The sequence below is a fragment of the Stegostoma tigrinum genome, chromosome 14 (genome assembly GCF_030684315.1).
Source record: "Stegostoma tigrinum isolate sSteTig4 chromosome 14, sSteTig4.hap1, whole genome shotgun sequence".
NCBI lineage: Eukaryota > Metazoa > Chordata > Chondrichthyes > Orectolobiformes > Stegostomatidae > Stegostoma > Stegostoma tigrinum.
Window position 1 is genome coordinate 19,127,731 of NC_081367.1, and position 21,561 is coordinate 19,149,291.

The 21,561-nt window shown below is 39.3% G+C and overlaps 1 protein-coding gene across 8 annotated transcripts in view; it reads right to left on the reverse strand.

Moving 5' to 3' along the window:
• ngef (neuronal guanine nucleotide exchange factor) overlaps window positions 1-21,561 on the reverse strand; it is a 78,242-nt gene that overhangs the window by 47,936 nt on the left and 8,745 nt on the right. For 2 of the 8 annotated variants that reach the window (XM_048542699.2, XM_048542703.1), the window contains exons 2-5: window positions 18,130-18,414; window positions 12,818-12,971; window positions 3,847-4,191; window positions 1,461-1,555 (exon numbers count right to left, since the gene is read on the reverse strand). In XM_048542699.2, coding sequence (XP_048398656.1) covers window positions 1,461-1,555; window positions 3,847-4,191; window positions 12,818-12,971; window positions 18,130-18,355 — 820 coding nt within the window. In that variant the 5' untranslated portion in view covers window positions 18,356-18,414. Of the gene's footprint in view, window positions 1-1,460; window positions 1,556-3,846; window positions 4,192-12,817; window positions 12,972-17,223; window positions 17,317-18,129; window positions 18,541-18,862; window positions 19,000-21,561 lie in introns of those variants that run through there. The other 6 variants (XM_048542701.2, XM_048542702.2, XM_048542700.2 and 3 more) reach the window with 6 other exon arrangements.

Genomic DNA, 21,561 nt, shown 5'->3' on the forward strand with positions numbered 1-21,561 from the left:
AGAGATGCAACCGAAACAGTTAAATATTAATCTTAACATTCAGACTAGACAGTCTGTTTCTTGCATTGTCCTAGTTCTTGTTATGGGACTCACCGGGGGAATGTGCTAGAATAAAAGTCCTGCTGTTCTTGGAGTTATTACAAAAGTTAAGCATTTTGTAAAAGTTTACAAAATTCTTCAATTTACTTGTCTTTTAGATCCAGGTTGGTGGAAAGCATGCACCAGTATTCTGTACTTGACAAAAATTACTATTTATTACAGAAAATTAGATTCTAGCTACAAGTAAACTATCAATCATTACCATATAACTCCATTATTTCATACTTTAAAACCCTTATAATATCCTTATAACTTACACAGCAAAAACTTAGGTTCGATGGATAGAGGGAATTCAGTGGCTTCCATTCAGTAAGTGGTACAGCAAGGTTTCTGAAATTGTTATTCTGGTCAGAATGCGCCCTCTTGGTATTTGTTCTCTGGAGGCTTCCATGAGTTTGTAAGAAACACAAGCTAGCTGGCTAATTAATAAAAGGTCTATGATATATTACTTAAAACCACAGCTTGCAACCATTGTGTTGAATGAAAGAAAGTCTGTTTTTCTTCAGGCTTAAAGTAGCTTTTACTGCAGAGAACAGAGTGCCCCTCACCTCTTAGAGATCTGATATGCTTTTCTGTATTTTATTCACAGCCCCAAGCTCCTCTGTCACCTGAGAATAAATCACATCGTTGTTCGCAGGTGGAAGGTTGTAATCCCATAACAATCTTCCAGCAATCCTTGCTTTGTCTAACCATTCATTTCGCAGTTCAGTACTAATTAAAACAACAAAAAAAAGATGTGCTCTTTACAATGTAAAGGCGGTAAGATAAAAAGCTTCAACTTCTCATTTCCTTTTAGCAATGTTGTAGTTCTGTACTTCCAGGCATTTATTTATAACCGATGACCTTCCAATTCAGAACTGAGAATACCAGCACTGAGACAAGATTAATAAAATCTTCACAAAAAGGTTGCTGTTGCATAAACCAAAATGTTTATACAACAGTTGCCATTGATTTTTTTTTTCATTTTTTTCCTTCTTCTGGCCTGTGCCTAGAAATATTTATGGAAATAATATTGTCCTTATAATATTATTTTGATGCAATTACTGAGCAAATAATGTAAAAAAAATTCCTAAGTGAAGCTATCTGAAGCACCTTGGATTAATAACTATGTACTAATGTTAATTCACCTCTCACATGTTGTCAGGCTCAGTAACTCCCCCAAGCTGGCAGCAACTGTTCACAAACATGCACATTATAAAATCAACGGCAATGAGACAAAAAAAAACAAGTGAGATGTGGCGGTTCATCATAATTTTGAACCTTTTCATTTTTGAGAGGATACTAATGACAAATTTCTTGCTTTAAATCAAATTAGAAGTAATATTGTGAAACAAAAATATTAATCATTCACAGTAAAGTACCTATGTTTTCAATGAAATGCCACACATTCTTAAATCTGGTTATGGAAGCATTTACTGGAGAATTTCCATTTTGCTGTGAGCTTGCTAGAAGAAATCTAAAACGTACAGGAAGAAATGATTGATGAGTTACATAGGTATGGTTTCATTGGCATATTGATACATCTATGATGTCTTTCATCTCCCTACATTGAACAAATATTTTTAATGCATTTGCAGAATGTACACATATAGATTAGTTGTTGATTTATTTTGCCCCTTCAATGCTTATTGTCCTTTATTCCCATCCACATTGTGGTACCTAAGTAGTACCCTCATGGTTTTATCAATAGATTTTTTAATTATATATAAGTCTCCTCTAGTTGATTCTTGCCCACAACAGTAACAAAGAGAGAAGCACTCTGAGAAATGAATTAAATTTGTGTAGTGTTTCACTTTCCTTTGAGAACATACATTAACAAAATTAATTTGGACTTGCATATGTGTGAATAGTTTACGCTTGTCCACATAATATTCTGTGTCTATCTGGAGATTAAGCATATAGTTTAGTTCAATTGCTTTCTGCTAGCAAGCAAGTGAATATTGTACTATCAGAACAGAATTGAAATTTTCAGAGCTACAGATACTTATTATTCATTTTAGCAGATCCAGTTTTCCTTATGGTGTCAGAATTTACTGTATTGAGGTCTCCAGAAACATCCTTCATTAGTTAATCCTGTCCCTGCAGCCTTCAATTCAAATGCTTTTTGCCCACTAGTTGCAGAAATCGTGACATCATGGCACAGCAAGGAAATCAGGGCATTTGAGACTAGACTGAACAGGTCAATCTCTTTAAACAAATAGATTGAAGGATTGTGAGATTAAGAAAACAAAGATGAAGTGGGTGAATTTAATGTCAAACTGGAAAGTGAAATGAAAGGAAAGGTTGGATTAAGTAAACGAAAGGAAAAAGGAAAATCTGATGTTTTAAAAATTTCCCAGAATTAGTACTTGAATGAAGATTCCACACTTTGTAATAGTTAATTTGAAGTGCCAGGGAAATTGATTGCAATTAAAAATTGCCATATTGTTATCTATGCAAGTTCATAGTGGATTCATACTGGTCAATGCATATCAATGTTGAGGCTGACAGAAATGTGATTCCCACAAAAGCTAACAACCAAGCCATGCAAACATTGTAAAGTAACTTTGGACATTCATGAATAACCACTCATTTGTTCTTTGTCTGAAAGCTGCTATACCCATTTACTCACAAATAAAGGCACCATTAACCTCATTATTAGTTTTGAATAACAAATTATGTCCCATTAAGTTAAAAGTGCCAACTCTGGTGTATTGAACAATTTTAATACAATATCATAGAATCATAGAAGCCCCCTAATGTAGAACGAAGTCATTTGGCCCATCGAGCCTGTATGGAACCTCCGAAGAGCATCCCACCCAGGCCTAGCCTATCCGCCCGCCCACCCACCCCTCCATATCAACACATTTGGCATGGATAAAATGCAAAGCAAACCTCCCATTTAATCTTTCTTTTTAAATTTGGTATCATTGATTTCATAAGAGCATCTCTAATGCATCAATGTGCATTTTACAGTTTCCTAAACTAAGCTTTCTCAAGTCCTGTCATTGGGAGAGATCAAATTTGAAAGTATTATATTTTTACATTTGATCCCAACTTAAGCTTAGATGGGAATTGAATGGATACCATCCAGATTGTTTCATTTATGTGTGCTTATGACATTTGACAAGGAAATCCAGAGGGTTGATGTCTCTTTGGGCACCGGCAGCAAAGTGTGCCATTCACAAAGTTTCCTTCAGAACATCAAGCATCTTCCAGCCCTGAACTTTTTCACTTAAAATAATGGAACTCTTCACCAACATTTGCAGCCAGTGCCAATTCTTACTGAATATGCTCAATCAGGGAATCCAAGTTTAGTTTTAAAGCCAACTTTCAGCTCCCAGAGTTGAAAGGATAATATTTCAATTCATTATTTTTACTATTTAAAAGCCACCTGTAAAATATGCTTCAAGGTTGTTTTTATTCATTTCTTTTTATTCATCATAGATATGGTGAAAAGTTTAATTCTGCACTTCCATCTAAGATATTTGTTTACCTTCCTAGGTCATTTGTTTGGCCCTTTCTGGGGCGATTGCCATTTTTAGGGCAAAATGGAAAGCTTTCGGAATTACTTACAGTTCTATTGAATGTGAAACCCACACATTGAGTTGAACCCACCTAAATAATTTCCATTTAGGACACGTTGAACCTATAGTGTCCAAATGGATTTGAATCCAACTCCCAACACAATTTTGTTAGGTTAGTCTCAATTTATTCTGTATTTCCAAAACGTTGCATTGTTTACTTAGTTTTGCAGACATATCTTACCTGTTTGAGTTGTCCTCTGGAGTATTCATGACTGGAGTTACCTTTAAACCTGTGTTTTCAGGGGACTGGACTTCTTCTTCGAGAGTACAGGATCCAAAATCATTGGTCAAAGTCTCTGTACCAGTAAGTTTACCCTGAGCTGGAATGGAACCAGTTGCTTTCTTTAGGGGATTTTCAGAGTTTGATGTCAAATTACAACTTTGGTTGTCATAAGGTCTTTGTATGTGATTTTTCTTTTGCACCTCATGCAGTTCCAAAACTGGCAGAGACTCCTGGTAACTGGGCAACATTGTCGTTTCACCACTATTCCAATATTTAGGTCCAAGGTTCTTTGGTACCGATGACCTGGGCCAAAAAGATTTGTGTTCTTACATGTCAACATTCAAAACACAGTGGTATGTCATTTTTAAATAGTTCCAGGTAGCAGTTTCCTGTTTAAAGTTCAGAACCATTAAGAACAACCAAAGTAAATGGTGACTGTAAATGTCAGAACAATTGTCAAAAGCGGCTCACTTGGCCACATCTGAGGGCCATCACCATGCATTCAGGTTATTGCCAAAGGGGTCACACACCATTAGCTTCAGTCAGAGATAGCAAGAACTGCAGATGTTAGAGCCAGAGACAACACAGTGTGGAACTGGATGAAAACAGCAGGCCAGGCAGCATCACAGGAGCAGGAAATTTGACGTTTCGGGTTGGGACCCTTCTTCAGAAATGGAGAGGAAGAAGGGTGCTGGGAAATAAATACGGGGTGGGGGAGCTGGGGAAGGTAGATCGGATGGTGATAGGTGAGTGCAGGTAGGGAGTCTGGGGATTGATCAGTGGGATAGGTGGGAGAGAAGCTGGACAGGTTGTGTCAGGTCATGGAGGCAGGGATGAGAGGAAAGATTGGACATGGAATAAGGCCAGCGGTGGGGATATTTTAAAACTGGTGAATTCCATGTTCAGGCCATCGGGCTGTAGGCTCCCGAGTTGGAATATGAGGTGGTCCTTCTCCAGTTTGCATGTGGTGTCATTGTGGCATTGGAGGTGGTCCAGGATGTACATGTCACTCCGGGAGTGGGAGTGGGGAGTTAAAATTGTTGGCAACCGGAAGGTGTTGTTTGTCGTGCACAGAGTGCAGATGCTCTACTAAATGGTCTCCGAGTCTGCACTTGGTCTCAACGATACAAAGGAGGCCACATCGGGAGCAATGGATGTAGTAGGCCCAATTGGCAATGTTTAGGTGAACCCCTGTCGAATATCAAAGGTTTGCTTTGGATGGAGGTGGGGGGGGGCTGCAGCTGCAGGGGAAGGTGTAGCACTTCCTGCGGTTGCAGGGAAAGGTACGGGGGGTGGTGGCATCAGTGGGAGTGTGGAGCAGACAAGGAAGTCATTGAATGAGTGGTCCCTACGAAAGGCAGATGGAGTGGGGAGGGAAATATGTCTTTAGTCGTGGAGTTGGATTGTAGGTTGCAGAAGTGGCAGAGGATGATACGTTGGATGCAGAGGTTGGTGGAGTGGTATGTGAGGACTGGGGGATTCTGTCTGTATGTTTGTTGGTGGGGGGGGAAGGGGTTTGAGGACAGAAGAAGTGCGGGAAATGCAAGAGAACCAGTAGAGGATATTTTTGATTATCGGAGGTGGGGGGGACATTGTGGTTTTTGAAACAGGATGCCCGGGAATGGAACACTCCATCTAAGGAGCAGATGCGGCGGAGGCAGAGGAAATGGGAGTAAGGGATCATGTTCTTGCAGGAGGGTGGATGAGAGGAGGTGTAGCCAAGATAGCTGTGGGAGTCGGTGGGCTTGAAACAGATGTCAGCTTCAATGCAGTTACCAGAGAAGGAGATGGAGAGGTCCAGGAAAGGAAGGAAGGTATTGAGATGATCCAAGTGAATTTAAGGTTGGGGGTGAAAGGTGTTCACAAAGTTGACAAACTGTTCAAGCTCCCTGTGGGAGCATGAGGCAGCACCGATACAGTCATCAATGTAGCAGAGGAAGAGGTGGGGTATAGTGCCCGCATAGCAGCGGAAAAGGGACTGTTCTACAAAGAGGCAGGCATAGCTTGGGCCTGTGCAGATGCCCATGACCACCCATTTAGTCTGTAGGAATTGGGAGGTGTTAATGGAGAAATTGTTTCGAATAATGACAAGTTTTGTTAAGCGGATGAGGGTGTCAGTGGACGGGGACTGGTAGGGCCTGTGAGATAGGAAGAAGTGGAGGTCTGTTAGACCATCTGCTTGGGAGATACAAGTGTACAGGGATTGGATGTCCTTAGCGAAGATGGGATGTTGGGCGTCAGGGAAATGTAAGTCTTGGAGGAGGTGGAGTGTGTGGGTGGTGTCCCAGATGTAGGTGGGGAGTTCCTGAACCGGGGGAAGAAGAGAGGACCAACGTAAGTGGAGATAGCTGCATTGGGGCAGGAGCAGGCAGACACAATGGGTCAGCTGGGATAGTCAGGTTTGTGAATTTTGGGAAGGAGATAGAAACGGGCAGTGCGGGTTTGGGAACTATGAGGTTGGAGGCTGTGGGTGGGAGTTGACCTGAGGTGATGAGGTTATGGATGGTCTGGGAGATGATGGTTTGTTGAATGTGGGGGGAGGGGGTCATACTTGTGGGGGCGGTAGGAGGAGGTGTCAGAGAGTTGGCACCTGGCCTCGGCGATGTAAAGATCAGTGCGCTGTACCACTACTGCACCTCCCTTATCTGTGGGTTTTATCATGAGATTAGGGTTAGAGTGGAGGAAGCCGATGGCTGTGCATTCCGTGAGGTAGAGGTTGGAGTGAGAGAGAGGAGTGGAGAGGTTGAGGCGATCAATGTCGCAACGGCAATTGTGTTCAATGCCTGTGCAATGCAACAACAACAGATATTACAGGCTGATTTTAATACCTGTCACCCATTGAAAACGGACTACGAGAGGGTCTAAGAACATGCTAAGTTCACAATCATATCCTCACATTTAGAACAATTTTGAGATTGGTATCAATGTCTGCTTTAGGAACCCAATATACAGATAAATGTTTTAGTGCAATGGTGTCATTAGTAATAAATGTGATTCTTCCAAAGACTTAGGGGGTGACCCATATAAGTGAGTGCTAAAAGACATGGAAGCATGACAATCCAGAGCAGCAGTTACTTCAAGAACCGTAAGCTGTGCTGATGGTTCTGCAAATCAGGTGTTTGTTAATAAAATCAGTAAAATAATCTAAAGTGTCATCAACAGTGTTGGCTGGATCAGCTTTTATTGATCTTCCCTTCAGGAGGTGATGGTGAGCTGCCTTCCAGAAACAATGCAGTCGATTTTGTGTAGGATGTTGATCCAGCAACACTGGAGAATCAGCAATGTGTGTCCACGTCTACATGATGAGCAGTCGGAAGGAGAACTTGGAGGAGGTGAGGTTACCCATGCATATGCTGATTTTGTCCTTCTCGGTGGTAGTGGTTGTAGGTTTGAAAGGTTGTGTTTAAGGAACATTGGTGAATTTCTGAAGTTCCTCTTGTAAACAGTGCATATTGCTGCTACTGAGAATTTATGGTGAAGGAAATCGATATTTCTAGATGCAGTACCAGTCAAGTGGGCTGCTTTACTGGCCACAGAAATCCTAGTCTCTGAGCCATTTCTGTAACCACAGTATTTATATTGTTAGTCCAGTCCAGATTCTGTTCGATGGTAACTCCCAAAAAATTGAATTCAATGTTGGTAACATCATTGAACATAAAGAGGAAATGGTCAGGTTCTCTCATGTTGGAGGTGGTCATTGTCTGGCAGTTGTATAATGACAATAGTACTAATTATCAGTTCAAATGTAGATATTGTCCAGGCCTTGTTACATTTTGACACAGACTGCTTTAGGATCTGAGCAGTCAGAAATGGTGCTGAAACTATGCAATCATCAAGAAACATCTCCTCTTTGGATCTTCAGTTTTATTGTTCTTCATTCATGGGATGTAGGGATTGCTAGCTAAGCCAGTATTTATTGTCCATCACAAATTACCCTAAAACCGAGTGGCTTGCTAGGCTAATTCAGAGGGTAATTATATCTTCATACACTGCTGAAGTACTGGAGTTGTATGCTTGGCACACTAGATAAAGATGACAGATTTCTTTCTCAAAAAGACATTAATGAACCAGGTGATAGTTTGCAACAATTAAAGTTGGTTTTTATATTGCCATTCAGCTAGATTTTAGCTTTTGATTTTTTTTTCTGAAAATTGAATTTAAATTTCACCATCTGCTATGGTCAGAGTTGAACTAATGTCCTCAGAACATTAGAGCCTGTGATTTTGGATAACTGTGCCATACTTACCCCTTAAGTTGGAGGGACAATCATTGATAAAGCAGTTGAAGATGTTTTGGGTCTAAGACACCACTGCAACAAACTCCTGGAACTAAGATGACTAACTTCCAACCAGCACAACTATATTCCTGCATGTTGGGTATGACACCAACCAACAGAGAGTTTCCCCTCTGATTCCCTTTGACTCCAACTTTGCTAGGGCTCCTCGATGCTCAGTTAAATGCAGCCACGATGTCAGGGGCAGTCACTCTTACGTCATCTCTCAAATTCAGTCTTTCATCCATGATTGAACCACAGCAAAGCTGTAGTGAGGTGAGGAGCTTACTGACCCTGATGGAAACTAAACTGACCATCATTGAGCAGGTTATTGCTGAGCAAATGCTACTTGGTGGCACTTTTGGTGACCCTTTCCATTGCTTTCCTAGGTATCAAAAACAAAGAGTGGGGTGGATTTGTCCTTTTTTGTGTTGCAGGTCATAACTGGGCATTTCCCCACATTTTCAGATAGATGCCAGTTTGTAGATGTGCTAGAGCAGCTTGACTAAAGGCACAGCAAGTTTTTGGTACTAGTGCTGAAATGTTGTCATGGCAATATCTTGTAATATTTGCAGTATGCTGTGCCTTCAACCATTTAAATTAATCACTTTGGCTGAAGACTAACATCCGTGATACTGGGGACATCCGGTGGAGGCTGAGATGAATCACCCACTCAGTACTTCTGGCCAAAGACTGTTGAAAATGCTCCAGCCTTATGTTTTGCACTGAGTTAGGCTCCCCGATTATTGAAGGTGTTGATGCTTGAGGGGCCTCCTGCTCCAGTGAGTTGTTTAATTGTTCACCATCATTCACGACTGGATGTGGCAGCAATGCGAAGTTTAGATCTAATCTGTTGGTTGTGAAGTAATTTAGCTCTGTCTATCACTTGTTGCTTATGCTGTTTGGCATGCAATTAGTTCTGTATTGAGGCTTTATCAGGACACCTCACTGTTTTATGCATACCTAGTGCTGCTCCTAGCATTCCCACCAAGATTCTTCCTTCAACCAGAGTTGATCCCCTGGCATGACAGCAGTAGTAGAGTGCTGGAGATGCCAGGCCATGGGGTTATATGGTTGAATAAAAATTCTGCTGCTGATGATAGTCTTCACGGTCTCATGGATTTCTAGATTTGATGGCAGCTTTCTGTTAGCGGTAAGCATTGTTTGTGTTGTTCCTGCATTGTAGAATGGTAAAACAGCTTGTTTCACTTGCTGCTCAAACATTTGAGATATCTCACCCTTCCAGAATAATCTAAGGTTGCCTGGGCACTTTTAAGGACCAGGAGGTATGGTCTTGTCTTGCTATATGTCTTGCAAACTCATGAATGGCCCTAAGGCTGTCGCTTTTGGTGTAAGATGAATAATGTGGACAGAATGGGTCTTTTTCCAGCAATATTGAAATATTAAATAATTATTTTGCTTCATTATTTACCAGGGAAGCGAATAAGATGGGCACGACATTGAAAGGTAAGATTAAAAATTATACTACAACATACAAAATAAAAATTGAAGGGATACGGGGTAGGTTTGGTTGTCAATGCAAAGGTGCTTACTATCATGCTCAAAGACCATTGCTCACCAAAGTGCAGTGATCCTAATGATCTCTGAAGCACGGACTTCTCCTTTCGTGACATGAGCTTAAATCTGTGGCCAGGTCAAGGGGATCAACAAAAAGGATAACCAGCAAATCAAATTGAATTATTCTCACAGAAAGCAAACCAAGAATCGAAAAGCACACAAGCCTACATTTCTAATTTAAATCATTAAATAGCAAAATGAATGAATATAACTGGATGTTTTTGCATATAACAGATAATAAGAGACACAAGGTTAAAGTATCAATGTAAACAAATTTAAAAGACAAATAAAATATTGGTATTCTATCACAGTGGTGAAATCTGGCAATTCACAAAGCTTACATGGAACAAGCTGGGGTGAACGTGGTGGGATGGCGTCAGCCTGAGGAGACATGTAGAGTCACTGACAACTTTTGGATTTCCATATTATTCTATAGACTCCTTTAGTTTTTGTTAGCTTCAAGAGCATAAGAATGGCAAATGTTGACAGTCTTTTCACCATTACCACCATGAAATCCAGGTCATTAAATCATCTGATCAATGTCAAAGTGGAGGAAAGTATAAATTTTAAAAGAAACTAATGTAGAGAAAGCAGAGGCTCTATAACACATACCTACTCATTCATTAGAAAAAAAGTGTACTGTCAGAAGACTGGTGGATAGCTAAAGTATTTTCTATATTTGACAAGGGAGTAGGAACATGTGTAGAGGAAACTATAGACCAGTCACTTAAACATTGATTGTATGAAAGATAATAGAATAGCCATGAGTGGAGAAAATACAGAAATATCTCAATACCAAAAATGTAACAATGAACCGTCAGCATGGATTTCAATAGGGCAAGCCTTGCTTGAGAAAACTCATTGAATTTTTTGAAGGGGTAAAGGTGAGAATAGAAAACAGTAATAGAGTCAACATGGATTTCCAAAAATGTTCAATAAAGCTCCCTACAGCAGAGCAATGAATAAGATAGAGCCTTTGGAATTTTGGATAAGCTGTACAATGATGGCTAACTAGCTGTTAGACCAAAAGGAAGTGTAAGTCACTAAAGGATAGCTACAAATCCAAGTGACAACAGATGGCAACAGTGGTCCCAAAAATATCAGGACTGGGAGTATGCTTGTTCACAATTCATGTTAACAATCTAGAATTTGAAATCAAAAAGACAATTCCTAAATTTATCCCATATAGAGGGTAATTGACTATATTACTCCTTGGAGAGAGGGATAGTCAATGCTATGGAGGGCTGCAACTGATTTCAAAATTACATTAATAAACTTGCAAAGTGGACAGACAATTGGCAAATTAATTACAACACATGCAAGTGTGAGGTTGTACACTGGTAAAAAATAACAAGGTCACATCTTACATGGAAAATGATGACCCAAATAAATTAGAGGAGAAAATGAAAATGAAAGCAGAAACTGACAAATCTCTAAAAATTGCAACATAGGCCAATGGAGCCATTAAAAGCAAAAGTAAACCAACCACTAGGAGTTATTTCTAGAGAGATAGAATTGAAAAGTAGGGAGGTTATGCTAAACTTGAAATTTGCATTCCAGGAGTACTGTATAAAGCTTTAGTCATCTTATTGGAAAAAAGAAGGCACTGTGGAGAGTGCATAAGAATTTACAGTTAAGGCAATACTACAACTGAGAGGTTATATTTATCAGGTTACACAGACTGGGTTTCTTTATTTGTGCACAGAGGCTGAGGGGTTATCTAATTGAGATCATTAAAGTTATGAAATATCCTGATAGAGCAAACAGAGAATGTATACACTTATGGGGAAGGATAAATCTAGAGGGCATCACATTCAAGGTCGTCACAAAGAAATCAAACAGTAAATTCAGAAGTAATATATTTTTAAATTCGAGACAATGCATTGGTATAGAGCTATGCAACAAAGAATAGTTAAGGCCAACACTGCTGATGCATTTAAGCTAGACAAGTATAACGGATACTAAATTTAAATAGGGCTTCCTAAAGTGGGGGTCAGGAGACCAGGTGGTGTCACAAGTTGAAATTTTGCGATTGTGTGCTCTGAGGCAGTAATGGCCACTGTGGACTTTGTTCGAGTTATAACAACTACGCATCTGCTCTAAGAAGCCTCTGTTCTCACAACCTCCAATCTCTTCACTCCTAGTTCCCACTTGAGAATCACAACAATTTCAACCCTCAAAATGGGGTCACAGCAGGAAAAGGTTTGGAAATTGAGGGGTGGCTGATGTGGTCAGATAAGGGTGGAGGTTGGAGGGGAGAATTAGACCATCTGAATTTAATTTCCAGTGAGTGTGATGCTGTGATACAAAAACTTTCCCTAATTTGGTTCTAATTGAAACCACATTTGACCAAGAGAGTTACAGCACATCAAAAACAGAGAAGAAACATTGCCCCACTGCACATGAGCAAGTGCTTTTCTAGTGTCAGGGCTGACATTCTTCGTAGTATTAAGCAAAAGGCGCCTTAATCCTAACCACACAGTGCCAATACTTCACTGGTGCCTGAAATAAAACTAGCTGGATTCATCTAGACAGGCTCAAACTTTTCAAAATTTACTAAAAGCAAAATCTTTCCTGACGTCTACTATCAGGAACCACCTTTATTTCTTTAATCAGTTCACCCTTCAAGACAATGCCCTTCTCATGACTGGGTGATGAGAACTCACAATCGTTGGTGCATATATTAGCATGAATATTCAAACAAAAACATTTGCTTCAACATATATTTATGAAATTACTGTAATCCCTTCTGCGCAACTTTGGGATCAATTTAATCCTACTCCTCTTTTCGTTCCCTGCCACTGGCCTTCTGATACTCCATTCCTGCTCAATAGCAAAGAGCTGCTCAGGACTAGTCTTACTGTGAACTGACTGGGGGCCTAGGTCTCTCACTGCCAAAGTGGTTTGCTGCTACCTGTCTGATATCCACTGGAGTTAAAATTAGATTAAAATTTATTCAAGAAAACTTGTTGGAGAATAAGTTGGAGGCTTGTTGAAACAAATCAAAAAGCATATCAGAAATTCACTGCACATACTTCATAAAAATATCAAACAAGAGTTGTTTGCTCATGTCCTTACCCAAGGTTGTCGCTGAATAGTGGAGATCTCTGCATGTGCTGTGGAGTGATAGTGGGAATTTTCCAGCAAGGCAGTGAATTAGAAGATTTGGTGGCAAGTCCTAGTTCTTTTGGTCTTTCCTGCAGGCCATCTCTTTTCATGGTCTTGTGGCTATCTAAGCAAATAAAACGAAGGAAAAGTTCAACATAAATAACACATTACATGTTGCCATGCAACAACACAAGATTAAGTGACTAAATATATTATTAATTTTCTGATATAAGATATAAGTTTCAATCAAGGCATTCCCCTCTAGGAATTTACATACTTTACACTATGACAAGACAGTTGGTTGAAAATTATCAATTTATATTCACAATGGGTTAGATTTGGATTGTTTTAAGAACTTCGCAATATTTATAGAATCCACCGGAATATAAGCAACAACAAATATATGTTTTCAAGAGATATTTTTAAAATCAGAGCTTTGTATATTATAAGTCAGAGTTTATGAAAGGTAGCTTGGAATTGTTGTAACACTTTATGAATGTGTTATCTAGTGATTTGTTTCTGATTTCTACCTCTTTGAAACAATCACAACTAAATGTGATTATTTTGTTCATACTTGTAGCAACGGCAACAAGAAGTACTGTTTTATTTACTGTCATATGAAGAAAAATAATTCAATTTCATGCCATTGAATTAAACTTTAGGCTTCAATTTAGTGATATCAAGATTCAAAATCATGGATGCTGGACTCGAACCTGAAGATACATGTACCAGTATCAATTTCAAATATTATACATTATTTATAGTCCTGTAACATATTATCCCACATATCTATCTGATAATAATGCAAAAATTGTAATTTTTAAGAAGATTGCCTTCAAAGTTGCTTGAATTGTAAATAATTTAACTGAAAGCCTACGAAACACGAAAAGGTCCTGATTCGGTGAAGAACCAAGATTTACTTGTATCACAACTAATGCTTCAACATTTACATTCATAATGGAGTGTCATTTATGCTTCTTAGCAACCAAAGTATAATTTCACTTCAGAAGTGCAAATTCTACAGAAGCTTCCAAACAGTTGTGTTCTGATACCAGATTTGTTGTTTCCACAAGCCTGATTTGACCTCACATTCTGACCCTCTTAATTCTTCTGTTCAATATCACGAATGCTTCTCCATTCTATCAAGGCTCTTAACATTCCCTCCATTTCACAATTCTGTAGCAGTGAATCTTCATGCTCATAGAATATTGATTTCATCTTTCTCGTGTGCCTTTTAGTGACACCAGTTTTCAATACTTTCCGCTTTGTTTCTATGGCCTTCCAAAGCTGTGATCTCATTACTGTTCCAAATACATCAAATGATGGATGTATTTGGTAGATTGATCATTCTTTTTGATCTGAAAATTTTTTAAAGTTTTAGCAAAGAATATTGTGCTAGTACAAAAATAGGTTTATCATTTTCATTCCTATTCTTTTATGATAGACATTTTCCAGGCTGTTTGATTCTCATTCAGCTTTTCAAAATCATTTTTCACGTTCCATGGGACACTTGAATAGATGATTTTATCTCACCTTTCCAGGTTTTGTTTGAGCTGCAGCTCAGTCTGTCAAACTGCATATTTATTTGGTCTTTTATTGTTTAAGTGTTTGCCATAAATTGATTTTATGAAAATTGAGTATTGATTTTTCTGACCTCAAGACTCAACTTTTGCATATGGATTTTCTGTTTCAGTCCAGTTTGTAGGTAATTTCTCATCAACCTGTTTAGAGATACTATTATACACCTCTGAAGTAGGTGAAACTTGAACCCACATCTCCTAGTTCGGAGAAATGAAGTAAGTGGGACTCGGACCCAGACCTCCTGGTCCAGAGATAGGGGCTCTATGACTATACCACAAGAGTCCTTAATAGACTAACTTTGATTGATAGCTTATTAATAAATAATCTGATATTGTATTGATCTGTTATTAATCTATATTCTGTCATATCGATAGCATCTTCTCATGAACAATTCCCAAGACAGTATCTGAAGAAGATAGTCTTATGCAGGAAAGTAACTACAGAGTCAGTATAATTTACAGAAAACTAGAAACATTTCAATGCTTAACACCTTTGACCATCTGTGAATGCCAGGTAAGTGTAGGCCTAAATCAGAGCAGAATATATTCTCTGAGCCTAAAAGCCTTCTGACATTCACTGCCAAGGCATATGTAATTAATAGAGGGGCACTCAGGTCAAATACTGGATGGAAATTGTCATAATCAGTATTGCATTCCTGTATAGAAACAATAGAAAAAATTAGTGTGGGCTGGAAAATGATATGTGTCTGTCGACATGAAAGGCAGGAAAAAATATTCAGGTTTAAACCCTCTAAACCCACCCATCCCTTGTTGCTGGGGGAGAAGACATCTTGAAATATATTTCCATTTGTTAAACTTGACCTATGGAAATAATTTCCTATTTGCATAAATTGATATTAATAATGCTAAGATTATTCATTTGCAAGAGCTCAGACTGCATTTCTATTATTACCACATTCCTCACAACTTAAGTCCACCTCCAGCTTTCTGCAACGAGAGCCAATCATTCTCAAAGTTAATTTTATTTCTGGTGAGTCATAGAACTGTGCAATTTTTTTGCTTCCTGTACAAATGCAAACACTGAAACTATCTCTTGCAATTTATCATCACATGCTTAACACAACTGAAACCAAAATATGTTGCTCCAATTCTAGTACCAAAACTTTATTACATGGAATCCTTCCATTGGGAATTGCTATTATCTCAAAAATGAGAGAAGTCAACAGTGCTTTCCTGAAAGGCTCTGAACATCTTTTCTTCAATACTGCAATAAAACCTTCAAGAGAAATTGCTAGATATACTGAGTTGGAATAACCTAATAAAGATTTTTCACTGACCAATAGGATAGATGGGGTTGTCGACCGGATTTCAAACTGAAACATTCATGTTTTTTTTTGTTCCTTCGTTCAAAGGGGAATGCTTTGGATCAGTCATAAAACACAGAAACAATGAGCTTTCCAATCTTCTGAGTTTTGTAATTCAATGACTGAAAACCAATGAGTTGAGTTTCAGCTTCTCAGTGTTAGCCAGGGTATTGCAGAGAATTGTGGAAACGTTATGATGCACTGGTAACACATAACTAATGCTTCGACTTTGTATTTGAGAGCTTTTTCTCCATCAAGATTCTTCATTTTTTTCCCAAAATTATTATCTTTTTTCATGCCACCATCCTTCCTCATTGTTCAGCCGTTTTATTCACAGATATACCATTTTACCTCACCATTTCATAGTAACACAGCTACAGTATTCTTACATTTTCTCAGACATATACAACTTTGTTCAGTTTTATACTTAATTTACTCATTTGCTTTTATCATTTTAAGGAATGATTTTCCCTATTTAAGGTTTGAATTGAATGCTATTATTTAATCATTGTGTAATTATTACATTTTTAAAAAGCTAAATATGAAATCTACTTTTCATTAGTTACGTTCTCACCAACGTTAACCATATCTCTGTTCGGTTACCATCTGTTATGATAAGGAGATGGCATGGGAAATTTGGTTGGAAAAAATAAAGGAGCCTTGACAGTTTAGGAACAATAATTTAATCCTGAATTCCAATGATTTTGTGGGTGCTTAAATTGTAAAACAAAATAGGTTACATAATATTAGAGTGATCGCCATTGTATAAGCTCTGCCGAAGCTGTTAATTCAATCCCATGTAACATACTGCTATGGTGTTACATTTATGAACATCTTCTAAATTAGACAAATCACATTTACTCATTACTAAATGAATGAGCTAGTTCTCCTGATAGTTCAATAAGTAAATGCACATTTATTGCAGTTGCTGTTACTGACCAGGGAGCCCCAGATTAATCTCAGTCTCTTTTGAATTGGCTGATCTCTGCTTGGTGAGCCAACCTCACCTGAGGTTGACTCCGTTTCTAAAGGCTTGTCAACAAAGGTGTACATGACTTGATGCATCATGTGATTGAACTGCTAACAACATGTTCCAAAGAAAAAGAATGGTCACTCAAATGAGGTAGTGCTGGACACAGATTCCAGAGAAATCAAGGGGGAATATTGTATAAACCCCTCCTACATATTACTGTTTAGTATGTGATGTTAAATTATGTAAGATGTACGGCACAGGAACAGTTTATTTGATCTAACCCGTTCACACTGGCATTTATCCGCAGCTTTTGAAAAATTATTTTTTACTGCATTGTAGCATTTTCGTATCAGAGATCAGTCTCAATCAGTGAATGATTTTGAACAAAAGAAATCAATCTTCAAGAGCCAAATTGTTTTAAATATCCCAAGCATCAAGACTCAGAAACATTATTTATACATTACACAAACAGAAACTACGTTAAATCCCTCATCCTACCTGAGTTAACAGGGTCTGAACTCTTGTATTCTGAATGAAATGCTTTGGAGATGTTGCCTGGGCAAACTGACTACTAGCTCTGTGCGCTTACAGTATTTCACTGTGAGCAAGAGCACTTTAGATCATTCATTATTCTTAAGGGGGCACTGTGATTATGAAAGAAAATGTTTGTCAAGCCTTTGTTTATTAAAATGTTGCATTGCTTTAGAACAAATCATTTCACAACCCTTACTTGCATCATGTCATTTGCACAGGACTTATCACAACAAAAATAATGGTGGTGATTTTTCTGTTATTATCCCTCAATAAACAAGAGACTGCCTCTTTAAGAACATGAATACCTAGACATAAATTGATGAATGATGTTACAGTATAATTTATATGAACATTCATGAGCATCTCAGAGATGTGGCCAGAACTCTACCAACTGCTCTACTGGCAAAAGCATCCATTGACCAGCAAGATTCCAAATTCAATCCTTGGATAGCATTGGGTTGCACAATCTTGGTTGGGGGAATAGTTGATTAGTTGTACTTCCCTTAAATCAGGGAGTGTTCTCACTCTTCAGTATTATTCATTTGGGTGCCCAGTGAGAACAGGTTCAAAACCCTCATTTTTTGGTAGAGTCTCTGTAATGAATTACCTGTTGACACAGACACTGCCAAACTTACATGTGGCAAGTGAACAATTGGACAAGGTGGTAGAAAGCAGTCTGGTTTCACATGGATCCTTAAGCCAGGAGAGATAGAAAGAAAATCAGGAGAATTTCTCTTAAAAAAGTCAGGTCAGTTATCATTTGTAACAATTTGAAAATAATTAAATATTGCTTTTCATCACTGAGGTGCCCTGGCCATTCTGTGGCCCTATACATTCTATTGATTGTGATCATACATGTCAGTAACTTACTGTCTGTTTGTCTCGGTGCTGATTCAGACTGACTCTTGGTATGTCGTTTTCTCCTCATGGATCGGTAAAATAAAGAATTCCTGCGAATGGGTACGTGCTTCTTTCCTTCTCGCTCTGAATCGTCAGTGTCATGTTGAGCGAGATCAAATTCACTGTTATCAATTGGAGCATCATCCATTTTCACTGCACCAATCTGCTTCACACTGTTTACACTGCTTGCTATCATCCCTTCATACTGGTGTTCCTCATTGGTGTGTTATTCCTGTTGAATCCATACTGGGTACTCTTGGTAAATGGGAAAAATGAACTATTTTATTTATAATCCAATGTGCAACTCTGAATCTTTTACTCCAAAGGCATCTGTACTGTAGTTAGTTAATCTCAGATGAAAAGAAGAGAGGTTTCGAAAAGAGCTATTGAAATACTGTCAGTAACCAGGCATGAATTCATCTTTGTTACCATGACAACTAATAGCACTGTTACTAAAGGAGGGTACAGTGGGTGGGAATGCATTCCAAACCAAACAAGAGACCTTGTCCTATCCTGTTTTGGTCCATTTCAGATAACATTCTAAAATAACAGAACTTTGCAATGGATGGCTTATCTAAGTTAGCCTGTGCCTTTAAGAAAACTTCTCTTTGTACATGCCATTTTCACACGCCAATCAATATAATGCAATGTCACAAGAGTCTCCGTTTATTAAAATATAGTTCAAAATGATCAGTTAAATTACCATGAATTAATGTGCCTCAAACCATGCCTCATTGTGGGTCTTCTGACAAAGTGTACCACATTTCCAGTCGTTTAGAAATATATAGTTTTTATTTAAAACAGCATGATCACTTCTTCCTTCTGGATATCATATCAATGCTGAAAGAAACATGCAAAATTGAAAGTTTACCTGCACCCACTCCCAACCAGGGTAGATTTACTAAAACACAACAAGGGTTGTATTAAAGATTCTAATGATATTTAACTACCAAAATGAAATTATGAGGTCAAGTTTCTGAATTGTATATGGGCAGACAGAGATGATAGCAAACAGATGACTCGGTATAGGCTTGGGTGGCTAAAAGTATGATTTAAAGGTGGACTTGAGAGAGTAGATTCGAATAAAAATAAAGTAATGCAAAGGTGGGATGAAGTTATGTCATAGTTGAAGAGTGATATGACAGGGAATTTGACTAGGATTGATGGGAAAATGGGCATGGGTGGACAGTGTTGAATCGGAGAATGGCAAGGTGAAGATTGGATTAACTGGCCTGCACTTAAAGAGGGGAGTGAAGGGGAATGGATATGAATGTAAAGCACCTGAATGTGATGGCGTAGTGGTCACACTAAGGATGGAAAGTTGCAGCCAGGACAGAGACGTTCAAAGTTTACTTATAAAGAACTACCTTCAAGTTACATGTACCAAATTTAGCCTTGGGCCCTTTTCGTTGGCCAACCATTTCTGGCTTGAAGAGAAAGCCATTTACTCCTCTCTGCAGTTCTTCAACTAAAATAGTGAATCAGATCCAATCTGCATCTTCAAAGAGGGATCCAAACTCCTTCCTGTAGATGCCCCTTTCATAGAATCTCTACACAGTGGTAACAGGCCATTTGGCACAACAAGTCTTCACCGACCCACCAAGGAACATCCTACCCAGACCCAATCCCCTACCCTTTCCCTGTGACCTTGCATTCCCATGGCTGACACGCCTAGCCTACACATCTCTGGACACCACAGGCAATTTAGCACAGCTAATTCACCTAGCCTGCACATTTTGGACTGTGGGAGGAAACTGGAGCACCCTGCAGCAACCCACGCAGACATGAGGAGAATGTGCAAACTCCACACAGATAGTGACCCGAGGGTAGAATCGAACCCAGGTCCCTGGCGCTGTCAGGCAGCAGTGATAGCCACCGAGCTACTGTGATCCCCTCACCTGCGCAAAATTGCAAGTTAACATCTGGAAGCAGTGGGAAAATTATTGGTTTCATAGCTGCTTGGCTTTGATTAAGCAGGGGATATAAAATCAAGGTCGTTGAGTCAGGAGTTGAGGAAAACAACGATGAAGGTTTTAATGACTAAGGTTGTCAGTATTACAAAGATGGAAGCAGAAGGATTTTGGAATGAAGAGAATTTGATGTCAGAAGCTCTGCATGGAGTCTGACAGGACAATCTGGTTTCATGCGGCACCTCGCTGAAGGGGAATGAAACTGGTGTCAATGTTATAAATGTTCAGATAATGGTTGAACATGATGAGTTTTTCTAACGATGCAGGAAACCACACTGTGGCAGTGTGGTGGCTCAGTGGTGGGCCAGCACGGTGGCTCAGTGGAGAGCATTGCGCTCTCACAGCACCAGGGACCCGATTCCACTCTCGGACAACTGTCTGTGTGGAGTTTGCACATTCTCCCAGTGTCTGCATGGGTTTCCTCTGGGCGCTCTGGTTTCCTCCCACATCCAAAAGATGTGCAGGCTAGGTGAATCAGTCATGGTAAATTACCTACTGTGTTCAGGGATTTGTGGCTTATGTGGGTATTAGAGGGATGGGTCTGGGTGGGATGTTCCAAGGATCAGTATGGACTTGTTGGGCTGAAGGGCCTGTTTCCACACTGTAGGGACTCTATAAAAATAACTCACTTAGAACTAAACATTGAAGCAATAAAGACACCGTATAATAATGACAGCTGAGTAGTCATCAGTGAAAACTGCCCTAATGAATACAGACATTGTCACCAAATACAACATAATAGATAATGAAGGGGAGAGGACAGAAGGACAAATCACAATAACAAAGTGTGGAGCTGGATGAACACAGCAGGCCAAGCAGCATCTTAGGAGCACAAAAGTTGACGTTTCGGGCCTAGACCCTTCATCAGAAAAGGGGGATGGGGCGAGGATTCTGGAATAAATAGGGAGAGAGGGGGAGGCGGACTGAAGATGGATAGAGGAGAAGATAGGTGGAGAGGAGAGTAGTATGGGTGGGGAGGTAGGGAGGGGTTAGGTCAGTCCAGGGAGGACGGACAGGTCAAAGGGGCGGGATGAAGTTAGTAGGTAGGAAATGGAAGTGTGGCTTGAGGTGGGAGGAGGGGATAGGTGAGAGGAGGAACAGGTTAGGCAGGCTGGGACGAGCTGGGCTAGTTTTGGGATGCAGTTTTAGGGCAGATGACCAAAACCTTGCTTAATGAGGTAGGTTTCAAAAATTATTCTGAAGGAGAAAAGTGAAATAAAGAATGGAGTGGTGTGGGGTGTATATAGAATCACAGAATTCTACTAACTGTGGTAGTGTGATAACATGTTTTAAATGTGTCTGAACCTCAGTTAAGTGAATCAAAATCTATTTTCCTAAATTTAATTTACTTTGGGCTTTAGATGCCACCTTGGCCTATTTATGAATACGGTCACAGCACCGCTGTTGTGATAGATAATTTGGGAAACTAAAA